The 14,641-nt window shown below is 31.8% G+C and overlaps 1 protein-coding gene across 1 annotated transcript; it reads left to right on the top strand.

Moving 5' to 3' along the window:
• Positions 1 to 220: 220 nt before the first annotated feature.
• LOC146537402 (uncharacterized) lies at positions 221 to 14,349 on the top strand. The gene is made up of 13 exons (XM_085187715.1): positions 221 to 569; positions 880 to 975; positions 1,589 to 1,723; positions 10,167 to 10,305; positions 10,688 to 10,740; positions 10,833 to 10,932; positions 11,386 to 11,454; positions 11,705 to 11,776; positions 12,072 to 12,211; positions 12,426 to 12,536; positions 12,792 to 12,921; positions 13,449 to 13,562; positions 14,154 to 14,349. Exons 1-13 carry the CDS (start codon positions 310 to 312, stop codon positions 14,271 to 14,273), a joined length of 1,539 nt encoding a protein of 512 aa, XP_085043841.1. The 5' UTR covers positions 221 to 309; the 3' UTR covers positions 14,274 to 14,349.
• The last annotated feature ends 292 nt before the right edge of the window (positions 14,350 to 14,641 follow it).

Here is a 14,641-nt window from a genome sequence, read left to right as displayed (position 1 = left end):
CACCTACTAAATAATGTTCTTAAATTTATAATAATTTAATACAAAAAAATGTTTATTTTAGTGTTATTATTTACTGCCGTGGCAAAGTCTTCTCCTGTTACAGAATCTTATAAGAATCAATGTAAGTATATTATGACACAGCTAGGACTGTCATTGGCTTTATGTTTGCATATTTGATATTACGAGTATAAAGCTAAAATGAGTTTGTTTGGTTGAAAGCACTAATCTCAAAAACTACTACTACTTGCCTACATCAAAATGATTCAGTAGAATATCTTTCATTAGAATTCTCATTAGAAAATCTTCTACATGTTACGAGGAAATTGTCCCACTCATACAAAAGCGTGTGAAAATTTAAATTATCACAAAAGTCCTTCAAATATATTTCAAATCCAATGCCAGATCTCAACTTTACTAAAATATCTATATTTTTTCTATTCCACCACAGATTGCACCGACCCACGCACGATGAACAAACACGCTGCCTACACTGAATGGGCTGATGCCTACTCCTGTACAAGACATCGATGCCAACCTGGCGGCAGAAATCTAGCTATTTACAGTGTTGGGTAAGATTTTGATCATTTATTATAATTAGAAAATTTCAATTTTCCTTATTAATTCAAATTTTACAAATTTAGACATAGATATTGCGAGGCAATAAAAAAACCATGTCTCTAGAGACATTGAGTATAAAGCGGCGGAATAAAACTCGTCTTGTTACCGTGGCAGGAAGAGAAATGAATATACACGTAGATAATTTAAACATAATAATCACCCAAACTGGAATTGAACTGATAACCATACCAGTACAGTCAGAAACCACTGTTCAGTGTGATCCTTCTACCCTACTTAGAAATAATTATGTTTTCCTTCCAGTTGCAAACGAGTGGAAGCTCCAGAATCTGCCATAGAATGTGAAGAAGTCGTTGAAGATACTAACATGCAATTCCCCTACTGCTGTACAAGGCTTAGGTATTTATAAGCAATTTGTGCTTATTTAAAATTATTTTTATTGTCTTTGAAACGTACCTTCGTTTCGTAAAGTTTTAATAATTTTTTTAGGTTCACGCTTTATGCCCCGCATAGCAGGGTAGACAAAGAAATCCTGGGAACCTAGTGTTAAGACAATTCGTTCCCATTAAGACATTAAATCATTCATTTTTTTACATCTAGTGATGTTAATAGGATTTGGACTTGACATTTTTTTTATAATTGATATTCAACGTAGGTACAACCATCGATCTCAATAATCACTACCGAATTGGGTTATTGTGGATTAAAATGTGAGAACGGCAAAAAAGCAAGAGTGATTGGTAAGGGAGACAAGGGGAGATCTTGGTTGACCTTCGAAAACACGGTGTCGTTGTACTGGGGGAAGGTCATGCAAAAATATGAGGACTCTCCGAAATACGTATGCAGAGATAATGGACGAGATAAGGGAGACAGTGACCATAGCGTTTGGCGTTCTGTTCTCTCTCATTGACCCATTATTGGGGTGAAAGAATAAAAATCGTGAAGTCCATATTCCAAATTCCAAAGTTCATACATTTAATAATATCAAAAATAAATATACTTTCTTCATTAGGTGCTTAGTAGTAGTCCGTGGGGAAGTATGGACACGTGTTCTGGGGCAGCCCTGGGAGACGCTGCCAGCAGCGCCCTGGAGTCACATGTACAAGATGAAGCGACCACCACCTGTTGATGAGCACATTGGACCTAAGTAAGTTGGTGGTACAGTACCGTTGATCAGTCGTGGTCGTCCTGAAGTTGAGCTTTCTGAACTCTTGCGACTAATCAAGTTTGATATTAGGACTTTTCTGGGCGGCCACAACTCCTTTACCGTACTTCTTAATTTAGTCTATACTGGGATATAGCTTTAAACGATAAAATTTTGAATACCTTTTTCAATTAATAAGATTCTTTACATTTATTTACAAAGTCAAAGTCAAAGTCAAAATATCTTTATTCCATAAAAATGCTTAACATTTACTTGGACATGTCATAAAGTAGAAAAAAAATGCAAAATAAAATAACCAAAAAAAAAAAGTGCAATTTTGACTTGAAAAAAGCCCGTTCAAATGGTTGAGCTCATGAGAAGATACAGGCAAAGAAACTCATGGCCACTCTTTTAAATGCCAACATTTGTTACAAATTACAATTTACAATTTCAACTTAGAAATAGAGCAACTCATTTCCAAACATCTTTATCGCGAACATAATCTAAAGATTATGTTATATGTTTTTTGGCAGAGCCTGTGCTTTACCACTTTTTTAAATTTGTTCAGTGATAAATTAACCATGTCGTTTGGAAGTTTGTTATAAAAGTGTATACTTTGACCTACGAATGAGTGAGACACTTTATGGAGCCTAGAGAAGGGCACAGCAAGCTTATTTTTATTTCTTACATTATGTTCATGGAGGTCACTGTTTTTATTAAATTTATTAATATTTTTATGCACATATACTAAGTTGTCATAAATATATTGGGAGTGTAGTGTGAGGATGTTAAAGTCTTTGAATTTATTCCTTAGTGACTCCCGTGGACCCATTTTATAGACTGCTCGGACAGCCCGTTTTTGGAGCGCAAAAATGGTATCTATGTCAGCGGCACTGCCCCAAAGTAATAGGCCGTAAGACATAATGCTATGAAAATAGCTGAAGTATACTAAACGCGCGGTGTCAACATCGGTCAGTTGACGAATCTTACGGACAGCATACGCTGCCGAACTAAGTCTACCAGATAAAGTTTCTATATGCGGACCCCATTGTAACTTAGCATCTAATGTTATACCTAAGAAAACAGTTTCCTAAGAAAACTACTTTAAGTTCCTCATTGTTCATCAAGACCCTGGTTTCTACTTGTTGCACATTCTTAGTAAAGAACCTGATACATTTAGTTTTACTACTATTTAAAAGCAAGTTATTGGCACTAAACCAGTGTAATATCCTAGAAAGAGCATTGTTTACATCGTCAATTTCCAATTGCCGTCTTTCAATTAACGTCGTCCGTCGTCAATTAACCTTAAAAACTAAAGATGTATCACCTGCAAACAACACTATTTCACAGATATCTCTCATAAGGTGAGGTAAGTCATTAATGTACAAAAGGAACAAAAACGGACCCAGAATAGAGCCTTGTGGCACCCCCAATGCTACAGGTGACCCGTGTGATAGTTTCCCGTTGACATTTACTTTTTGAATCCTATCACTTAAATAAGAAGTGAGAAGATCCAAAGCAATGCCTCTTATACCATAATGGTGTAGCTTCCTGATAAGAGTTTTATGCTGCACACAATCAAATGCTTTGGACAAGTCACAAAACACCCCAAAGGCATCACGTGACTCCTCCCAAGCCGCGAATACACTCTCTAATAATTTGACCCCAGCATCAGATGTTGACCTTCCACGAGTGAAACCAAATTGACCTGTGTGCAGTAATTTATTTTTATTAAAATAAGTAAGAAGCTGACTGAGTATCAGCATTTCAAAAATTTTACTAAACGTAAGTAGTACTGAAATCGGTCTGAAATTTGTAGGGTCTTGCGTACTACCTGATTTAAACAATGGAGTTATTTTACTATATTTCATCAAATCAGGAAACACTCCACAATCAATACATCTATTAAAAATTGTAGCTAAATCAGGAATCAAAATATCAATTAAAGAATTTATGATATTAACTGAGACACCCCACAAGTCGGCTGTCTTTTTCATACTAATTGATTTGAAAGCTACACTAATGTCTGAATAATTTACATGACGGAAAACGAAACCATTATAAAATTCGGGAACATTGTCTTTAATTAACGATTCTGCAATAGTGGTAGAAGAACCTAAATCGTTTGTTAGACTGACTGGCCACTTCCAAATCGGAATCAACAATGTGACCGTCAATACTGAGTTTAAAATTAGAATCTTTCACCCTAGTTCTCCCAGTCTCGGCATTAATAACCTTCCAAGTGGCTTCAATTTTATTATTACTATTTCTGATTTTTGTTTTAATAAATAAAGATTTTGCAATTTTGCAAACACTTTTGAAAATTTTAGAGTAAGATTTTAAGTACTCTTTAAACTCTTCACCACTATTAAACTGTTTTTCATAATCTATATATATAAAAGGACTTGTCCTCACTGACTGAGGTAAGACGCGCGCACAGCCGTAACCGCTGTGCGTAGAAACGTGGAATTTGGACAGATGTTTACTTTTGTAATCTGGACATCCACTAAGAAGGGATTTTGAAAAATTTTAACCCTAAAGGGGTGATATAGGGGTTGAAAGTTTGTATGGAAAAAAATTTAAATCGGCACCGATTCTTATAAAATTTGAAATTTAGATTTTTAAAAGTATTTAATTTAACACGTGTTTCATCGTTTTCTAGAATTCTCCCCCTAAGGGCGCAAATAAGGGATTGAAAGTTTGTATAGATTTTTTTTAAATCGTCACCAATTTTTATAAAATTTGAAATTCAGACTCCTAAACGTATATAATTAAACACATGTTTCATGGTTTTCTTGAATTCACCCCCTAAGGGTGCAAATAAGGGGTTGAAAGTTTGTATGGGAAAATTCTTAAATCGCCACCGATTTTTATAAAATTTTATATTTAGACTCTTAAAAATATTTAATTGAACATATGTTTCATGGTTTTCTAGAATTCACCCTTAAATACGCAAGCGAAGCTGCGCGCGTCCGCTAGTATAAAATATTGTGAACACATAACCAGTCTTCGAAGGGTAACCTACAGACAAAAATAATTTACAATGTAAATTTTTACGGAGGAATGTCATGTAAAAAGCATGAGCTCCTCCCGGAGGGCACGTATGAAAAAATTGATGGCAGTGGGAGAGTCGAGAGAGATATGCGGAGACCGCGCGTTTGGCTCTCCGTTCTCTCTAGCTAACCCGCTAGGAATAAAACGTGAAGATATAAAATTATAGTTATTATTATATGAAATACTTAAGCATTTTTGAAGGTCATTCCAATCTAAGCCCTTAGCTGGAAGGTTATCAGTACTGTTAATTGATTTCTAGATATAGTACGAGTATATACATATCTACTTTTACACTACTATCGTTCAAACGACGATAATATAATATATTATATATTATTCAAATAATAATATGTATGTCGGACTTTGACTGTCTAGCTCCTTAATCTCAGCTAAAATTATATGAAATATAAACATTGTGTGTTGAGTGGCGAAACTCAACGCCGGGCTTGCCTCGTTACTTACCTGAGAGAAAATCGAACCCACAACCAGCGCGTTTGCCGTCACACGCTTGTGCCCGTTCGCCTCACTAGCACTTAGCATGCAGAACTCGGTGGAAAGTGGGGAACGGAATGTCTCAATGGGAAACGTTTTAGTGCTAGGTTTCCATTTTCCCTCTACTTATCCTGCTATATACGGGATACAGTGTGAAGCTAAAAAAAATATAATCATTACACTAAGCTACAAAGCTTAATTCACAAAGACATAGTCAAGTAAAAAAGCAGATTAATATATAATTTTCATTATGAAATTAATAGATAAATATTACAAAAAAAATAAAACTATATTACAAAGAAATTAATGTATAAATTGTCTTACAAAGTTTATTTTTAATTAGTTTGAAAAGATAATAGAATTGCTAATTGTAATTCAAGTAACGTTGTTCGCGACGACTACGAATATGTTCTTAACTTATTTACATAATGCAGTTTAAATGTTATGTTAATAAGCAATTACTCATAAATATAATGAATTAGTTAAATTAATAATGAAACTTTTCTAAATAAATAAATAAAAAATAATTCATTCCTATGCAAAATTAAAAGTAAATGTGTACACGACAATTTTTTGTGCTAATATTGTTGAAAGTAGACCGACACTGCTGTCACGTATTGCTTATTCTTTGCTAACAAGCTTATTTGAAGCAAACTTACGACATTTTTCATATTACTTCTATAATAAAGTATAATCAAATTGCTTGAAAAATAGATTATTCGTTTTCAGTTTAATTGCATACTCAAATGCTGAATCTCGTATAGAGATTTATCTGTTTTCTTTATATGGTATCTATAATTCTTATTTGCAAAAGTCTTCGTTTCCACTACTTTGAAGATAATGCGTGTTGACTGGCGGTAGTAAACGCCGCAAAGTGTCGTGTTAAAAGAGTAATATAAAATAATTGGCCTTTCCGAGTGAGATCGAATACACAACCATCGGTTTACAGCCAGATGCTGTGCTGCTGCGCCCCTACGGCCATTTATTATAAATATTATTTTACATTTATAATTTATTTAACTTTATCCTTTTCTACATGTAAATGTCATCTTCGACTTCAACTTATTATTTTTTTCTTAAATAAAACTCGCAAAAACAATTATAAAGGATGATAATTGGAAAAAAATTGTCCATTAGGTACTTACTTAAATTTTGTCACAACTAAACATATTTGGTATGAGTTTCAAGTAACTCTATAGGAATTGCGTAAATGAGTAACAAGGCACGTACTTTGACAATCTATTTATTGCGAAAATCTTAACAAATTAACATTCCAACTATAAACTATCATTATATTATAAATATTTATATTTGTTTCTTATTTATAATTAAATAGGAATCTTCGAAATATACAAAATACAATTGTTTAAGGCATTTCTCATATCACATTATTGGTTTTTAGAACTCTTTTCTTCCATAAGGTTTATGTAAGTAAAGTAAAAATTTGATTAAAACATTAAAATTGGTGAAATTAGAACTTTTACTTAAAATTTATCTCTTTGGTGGTGAAGAGAGACAGAGAAGAATCTTTCGTTAATCGCAAATTATTATGCTGTAGATAGGGTAGGGTATATAACTAAGAAAAAATATCTCGAAATTTCTATAGAAACAGGGAAAAACAGGATTTCTCATTCTGTATCAAAGTCCACGAAAACAAAGCGCGTTTATTAAATTTTTTATTTATAATTTTAAAATTATAGACAAACTTCTTTTTTTTGTTGTTGGTTGACTCTCTTCTCCACCAAAGCGACTTTATACAATTCAAGTACACAAAATGTTCCTTCTCAATATTATACACACATTAAATGTCTAACATGTATAAATAAATGTATTATTGCAAGTATAACGGCAATGTCCCTGGCACTGTTCTAAAATAACTTAAAGTACACTTAAACCGCAACAACTAATCTCATAATTGTATAAAATTACATAATATAATTAATTTGACTATATTTTGTATTATGCTTAAATTGAGAGTTTGTTTATGTAAATACGTCTCTTGTATGGGAGAAAGCAGCTTCATCCTCTATTTCGCATTTAGGAGGGTAGAAGAAAAAGAGTCTAGCATTAAAAACAAAAAAAAAACACTCCGTTCTCTATTTTCCGACTAATTTACGAGACTGCGTTTTAAATGGTGAAACCTAAAGCTACGTCTTGTCTATCAGAACGGGCAAATGTAAATAATTTAGATATAATCGTCCTCCCCGAATTTTACATGTACATATATTTTAAAAATCATTTTTGTATAAGTATAGTCTTTTTTAATTGCGTTTAAATTAACTTTCATTTAAGATTTCATATAACTAAAACAGTGAAGTTGTTCATTTCGTTTTGTTTTTTTATTATAATAACAATATTTTTTACTATAAAGACGTATTTACATAAAAATATTTTTTCATAAACATAAACATATAAATGTATATAAGATTATATAAAAAATTAGTGACAGACGTATGTAATTATAAAATATATCTAAAATTGTGCTTTAAAATAATTATTTCAATAAGGCACATGCTATTGACACTAACGATAACATTACCTATATAAAGAACCTTCTTTTTTTGGAGTCGGTTAAAAAATGAAATCATTGGTTAAGTACGTTATGAAGCGTAATATATCTACAACTATATATAATACAGCGACTTCGCTCAGTGTTTTTTTTTTTATTATTTTAAAAGATTATTATCAAAAAATTAATATTTCTGAAACAGCAATAGCTCTTAAGAAATATTTAAATAAAACGATAAATATATGGAAAATTCATTTTATAAGTTCAAAGATTATATAATAACTTAAAATTAATTTTAAAAAATATTATCAGATACTATAGATAGATATATAGATAGACCGACCAAATTTTCAACTAGTATAACATATACAGCGTCTCCCTACTCTTTTAAATACCTGCTGTGGCCCAGTCACCAAAGATAGGACTATCGGTAATTGTAATCTCTTTGGGAGTAAATATTGAATGAAATTTATTAATAAAAGAGTAAAAAAAAGAATTGTACAAAGAATTGGGAGGTAAAGTTATATCTAAAACTAGTAAATTAGTTAGTAAACTAACTCTCATACGTTCCAAACGACTAGCTGTGACAGGTACAAAAGCAATTTTTTTCCTAGCCACTTGTTTTTTCTTACTAGAGAATTCTACTAGCTGACCAGAGTGGTCAGAATCCAATTTGTTAATAATGCTTTTGTAGCATGGAATAATGTCAGTAAATATGTTATCTATACAAGTACTAGTCGTAGGAGTTATTCTGGTTGGCTCCATAAATAAATTAAGTAAATTGTGTGACTTAAAAAGACTTAATAAATTTATGGTGGGACTTAAACTTTCCAAAATATTAACATTAAAGTCCCCACACACTAACAAAGGCTTACCCGACTTGGTAAGTTTGCTTAAGGCCTCATCCATTACTTCTAAAAATAATTTTAAATTGGCGGAGGGAGGTCTGTATACACATATAACAATGAATTGCTCTAATTGAACACACGCTAATTCGATAGAACATTCTACAGAAAGGGACACAATATCTTTCCGTTCCTTGAACTTAAGGTTCTTGTTTAATATAATAAGCGACCCCCCGTGTATTGTGTTGATTCTGCAGAATGAGCTTCCTACCCGGTGGTTTCTGAAATTAAACATGAGCTGGTTCACCTTTAACCAATGTTCAGTAATACACATAATACTGATTTCCTCCGAGTTCATGAATAATTCCAGCTCTAGCTGCTTGCCCCCCGTCAGGCAACGGATGTTCTGATGAACTAATCTAATAGACTTAACATTTTTATTATTATTTTTGCATGGATATTGTGATGATGTGCAGTGTGCGTTATTATTGTAATTTAATTGTAAAGCTAGCTGGATCAAAGGGATATTTAATAATAAATTAGAGCTAGAGGTTGCTACCTCTGTTGTCTGAGAAATTAATTTAAATGTTGAGAAATGTCAACAGAGTGTAAATTATTAGACATAATGTCAGAATAAATTGCAATGTCAGTCTGCTCAATAGAAGCAGTTGAAGTAGTAGCCAAATTCTTGGCTGATAAGTCAAAATAATAGGATAGCACAGAAGCTATCTGTCTCTTAAACCTATGACCAAAATAATATTTACTTTGAGTCAAAAATAAAGTTTTACTAACTATTTTGTTAGTGTCAATTAAATGTAATTTATCATTATATGTGCTTATGGTGTGCAAAGTAGAGTTTAGCTTAAATCTGTAATTATTTTCCGCTTCTGGCTGATTTTTACAATAAGGAAATGTAAACAAAATTATTTTACTTATATCTAAGTTTAATAATGACTCACAATAGTCATTTAACTGTTTTTTGTTTAAATTTCCCCTATTACTTGATAATATAACAAGTTTGTCACACTTATTAAATTTATAACTTAAACTTCTCTGCATGAGAACTTCAAAGGATGCTGACGGATAACAAAAACTAACAGCTGACTACCCCGGTAAACAAGAATTCAAAATTGAACCCATATTCCTTCCAATATCATCACTAAATAAAACTATGTTTTGTGCATTAACTAATGAACTAGGTTCATGAATTGATGCACGAAATGACTGCTTTGACCTGAACCTACTACTACTATTATTATGAAGGCTGTCACACAAGGGGTTGGTCAAGGGGTTACATTTTGAACTTTATGCATCTTCCCTATTTATGTGGAGAAGGCACCAAGATTCAAGTTTTTTTTTTATTTATAGTAATTGTACCCACAATTAGTATAAAATGTAGATTATTTTTAATGCTATTTACTAAAAATTCTTCTTATTAAAATAAGTGGACAGAAATTAAGATACATTGTAGCGACTCTCTTTTATACTTATATCTTTTATTTTATATTTTTTTATTTTATCCTTATATTTCTCCTTATTTTACTAGAGACGTAGGCCCTGGCCCAGTATATGAAATCGAAAATGCAAACGAGCCCCACGAAAAAATATTAAGATCATCAAAGTCCACACCAGCCCCCGACTGCAATGACAACGTGCCCCGAGCCGTGCCCGCACCTGATATTGTTGTAAGTATATTAATAATATAATATATATGTGAAAATAAAATAAAATCCTCATTATGTTCAAACTTCTTTTACAACTTTCTTTGATCAATTATACATAATAATAATAATTAATAACGCTCAACGCCGCGTTTTGCCTCATTATCAGACCGAGAAAATGAAAAAATCTAATATTTCCTTTTCTCGAGTGGGAGTTGAACGCACAACCCGCGTTTACAGCCGCACATTCATTATTACATTATTAAAATGTATTAAGAGAAAAAAATTATTAAGGCTTATATAATTTATTTTATCTTTTATTGTTTTTTTGTATAGATACTTAATGTAAATGAAGTGGTGGTCTTATAATGTAATTTTTAAACGCAATATATTTATGCATTTACAGATTGCGTTAGCCACGTCAAATGATGAAAAGGAAAAGAATACTGAAAATATAAAGTAAAATAAAAAGCTTAATATTTCTACTATATAATTTAATAAGTATAAGATATATATTCCTTTAATAAATTAATATATTCTTTTTTTTTTAGGCATAAACGAATAAGTAAACCTAATTTCAATGCTAAAGAGGACGATACAGACAGGGAACATAATGAAGTTGATTTTGAAGATACCGCTGTTAATGAACAGGTAAGCACATATTAATAATAAATTATTTGTTAGCTTAACACTATATCCTACGTAGCAGAGGGAACCTAACGTAAAGACATTCAGGTCCCATTTTCTCATTTTTCAAAACTGAGAAACTTAACGCCGCGTCTTGTCTAGAACGAAAAAATAAGATAATATTTCTCCGAGTGGGGATCAAACCTACAAGCTGCTGCTCTACCATGGTCTTAATAAATTAGTTATTTATTTATATTCTACATTAAATTTTTAAATGTCGTACTGCTAAAAGGACGCCATCATTATGAGGCTTAATGTAGAAAAAGATCAACTAAGGAATTTAATGCCGAATTTTTCGCCAAATTAAAAAATACAAATATTCCTCAGAGAGGACTTCAAACTCAAAACTACACTTTCTGTTTAGATGTCAATGAATGTTATAATAATTAATATTTATATTGTACCATTTTCTTTCAGATACCAGAAACATCGGATGAAAAATCGCCCACAAATCGTTTTGGCGTCCCCCCAAAGGAAAAAACAAATGTAATATTTATAAATTTTAATTAACACTAGGTAGAATTGTATGTTATAACACTAGGTTCCCAGGTTCCCTCTGCCTATCCTGCAATATGTGGGACCCAGGGTGAAGCTAAAAAAACAATAATCGTTTCCCAGAGCGCGGATCGAACCCAGAGTCATCACGTTTATAGTTAGACATTACCCCACTGCTTCACGATGACCTGTTTAACCTTAATATAATTATAATATTTATTAATAATACATATTTTTACAGAACACGTGGACAGACATACCGCTGAGTCAATGGAATGAACATGATCCTTCGACAGATGTTGAAAATGCCCCTGTAAGTATTTTTATTATTTGAAGACAAAAAGAAAATTGTAAAAATCGAAATTTGAATCATTTTCTTAGAAAACACTCAATTTCATCATTTGATCGTTATTTTATGACCATCTTAAAACTTACCATATGTTCAGTACATATGCGAAATTCAACTCTATTTAAGTGTACTAATTACTAAAGGAAACATATTTTACGTTAAATTCATTTATATAAATATTCTTTGTTGTGTTTTGAACGTGCAATCGTCGCGCTCATTTAACTTAACTGCCCCACTTTTCATTTAGTTATTTTTTTAGCCTGTAAAAGAAAAAACGGACAAACCATCTGGTCTTCAAGCCCTAGTAGATGCGATTGGCAACAGGATGAGAGACATAGAGAGTGTTGTGCAGAGAATGAGTGAGAAAGTCCACAAGGAAAGTGATATAGAGGAAAAATTGTAAGACCCTTTTTTTAAATCAACTTATTGCAAAGTTTACTTTATACATAAAAACTAGTTTACATAAAATACATATTTTTTTTAAATTATGATAGGTAACAATTACTGTATAATTGCTATTAAATTAATACAAACGAGCTAATATTGTGTGAATTAAACATGTTTTAGATACTACACTCTTGATTCAAGTGACAGAATATTTTTAATTTTTCAGATCTGATAATGAAATAACTAACCCTATAAAACCGAATAAAAGTAAAAAGCGTGACAAAGATGAAATAAAGAGTCCTAAAAAAGTAAAGAGTAAAAATGAACTTTATAAAAGGTAAATATCCAAATAAAAAATCTCATCATATATTTATAACAAAATAAAAGAAAATTTATTAAGATGTTTTTAAGTGCAATAATGCAATGCTGTATATTATTACAATTAAAAATTATCTTCATTAGGGAGGTGCGACGTTGGGTTTCTTTATCAAACGTAAAATACGCTAAAAGTCAAATACCTTACCAATAAATAAAAACAATATGAAAGTGATGATTCAATTCTTTAAATAAGATATATATTTATTATTTTTAGATTTCCATCAAAAAATCGGGGCAGTAAATATCTACATACAGACACAAACAAACAGTCGTATGAAGTAGACAATGGGAATGGTTATTTTAGTGATGCGAGCAATACTTTCAGGAGAAGTAATGGACCAAAGGTATTTTTTTTACTTTTTGGAAATTTCATATTAATAATTCCATATTAATAATTCCTATTATACACTGTAAATAGACGAAAGCCAATGCCAGGAGTGGCTTATAGCCAGAGTGGCGTATATTGTCGACATTAAATATAAAGGAAATTGTTTGGAAAAAAATAATTTAATTAACAATCACATTGCCTCTTGGCCTATTTATTTATTGAATTTACCTGAATGGGAATTAAATTTACAATCATCACGTACTAATTAACAATCATTAATTTAAAATATTAATAAACAAGGCTTCATTCAATTCAATCACCTTGACAAAATGCAGGTGGTAGGTAATTTATTCAATAATTTACTGAATCGGAGCTAATTTAGAATCCACTGAAAGTATATTATTTACACTTTTAGAAAATAAATATTAAAACATTTTATTTATTTTTTTACAATTGCACTCAATATAAAATACTTGCATTTTATTAATGTATCGCCAGGGGCACAAAAGTTCGTAAGCATTTATGAATTTTAAATAATTTAAGGAACCCGCTCCGACCTACGTAGCACCAGTGGAAACTCATCACAAAGAAAAATCAGACGTTTCAGAAGAAGGAGAAAAGAAACACAAAAAACATGGTCATAAAAAGAAGCGAAAGGTAATAAAACTTATTCTCAAAAAAAAAAATAATCAAATACATACATACTTACACGTATTTTTATTATTTAAATATATTTTAAGCCTGTGGAATTTGTAGTTTAACGCTGTATTCCGCATATCGCAGTGTAGGCAAAGCGACCCGGGGTACCTAGTGTTAAAACACTCCGTTCCCGTTAAGGCACTTCCGTTTCCGTTCCGCTGAATTTTTGAGGCATTGCGTGTTGAGTGGCGGAACTCTATGCTGAGCTTTGTGCCGTTAGCAGAGCCAGGGAAGGAATATATTATGTATTTAATTTCCTCGAGTCTCAATCGAACCGATAATCTGTCATGTTTACAGACGCACGTTTGGGCCCCAGCGGCCAGAACTGGCTTTAATTTTCTATCAACAAAATTGTATACAATACAGTACCAACCTATCAAAAACATTTAAGTACACAGACTTCAGTCTTAACATTACTTTCTTTCTAAAAGAAGGCTTAAGTAAATGTAGAAATTTTATTAAAATAACTAACATATTACGATTTCAATCCACACTCTCTTCAATAATGCTAGTTAATTTTTTAAAATATTTTATTTTCATTTTTTACAGAACAAAAGTCACAAAAAACACCATAAAGATGAAAAAAGGAAACACTTAAATAAATTATCTTCCATAGAGTTAGATAAAAATGTTGTTTCTTTGGAGGACAGTGACGCGGTAAATAAATAAATATTCAAATTGAAATAATACTTATTAATATTATTTATTAACTTAAAGTTTGTATAATAAAAAGTTTGTTAAAATACTTTTAATTTATTTTTTAAAACATACTCCACGTTTATCGAGATAGTCTTCTAATATCAAGACATTCAATTTCGAGACATTGCGTGCCGAGTGGCGGCATTCAACGCTGCACTTCTCCTATCCGCTGGAGAAATTAATACGTGGCAAACCACTACTGTGCGGTCTCGTAGGGACTTCCTTCAACGCACCACGCAATTATTGAATGGTCTACCTGCGGCAGTGTTTCCAGATCGGTGCCCTTCAAAAAGAGCGTCTATCTCCACCTTAAAGGTCGGCAACGCACCTATAGCGCC

This window comes from Heliconius melpomene, chromosome 7 (genome assembly GCF_056956725.1).
Source record: "Heliconius melpomene rosina isolate 202511_hmr_F chromosome 7, ASM5695672v1, whole genome shotgun sequence".
Taxonomy (NCBI): Eukaryota; Metazoa; Arthropoda; class Insecta; order Lepidoptera; family Nymphalidae; genus Heliconius; species Heliconius melpomene.
This window is presented reverse-complemented; position numbering and strand designations above follow the sequence as displayed.

Bases quoted from the DNA above. Each gene is read 5' to 3' on its own strand.
- LOC146537402 (XM_085187715.1), top strand. From the start codon at position 310: ATGTTACGAGGAAATTGTCCCACTCATACAAAAGCGTGTGAAAATTTA. The intron at 1,724-10,166 runs GTAAGTTGGTGG...TTATTTTACTAG, and splicing joins GATGAGCACATTGGACCTAA to AGACGTAGGCCCTGGCCCAG. The intron at 11,777-12,071 runs GTAAGTATTTTT...TTATTTTTTTAG, and splicing joins CAGATGTTGAAAATGCCCCT to CCTGTAAAAGAAAAAACGGA.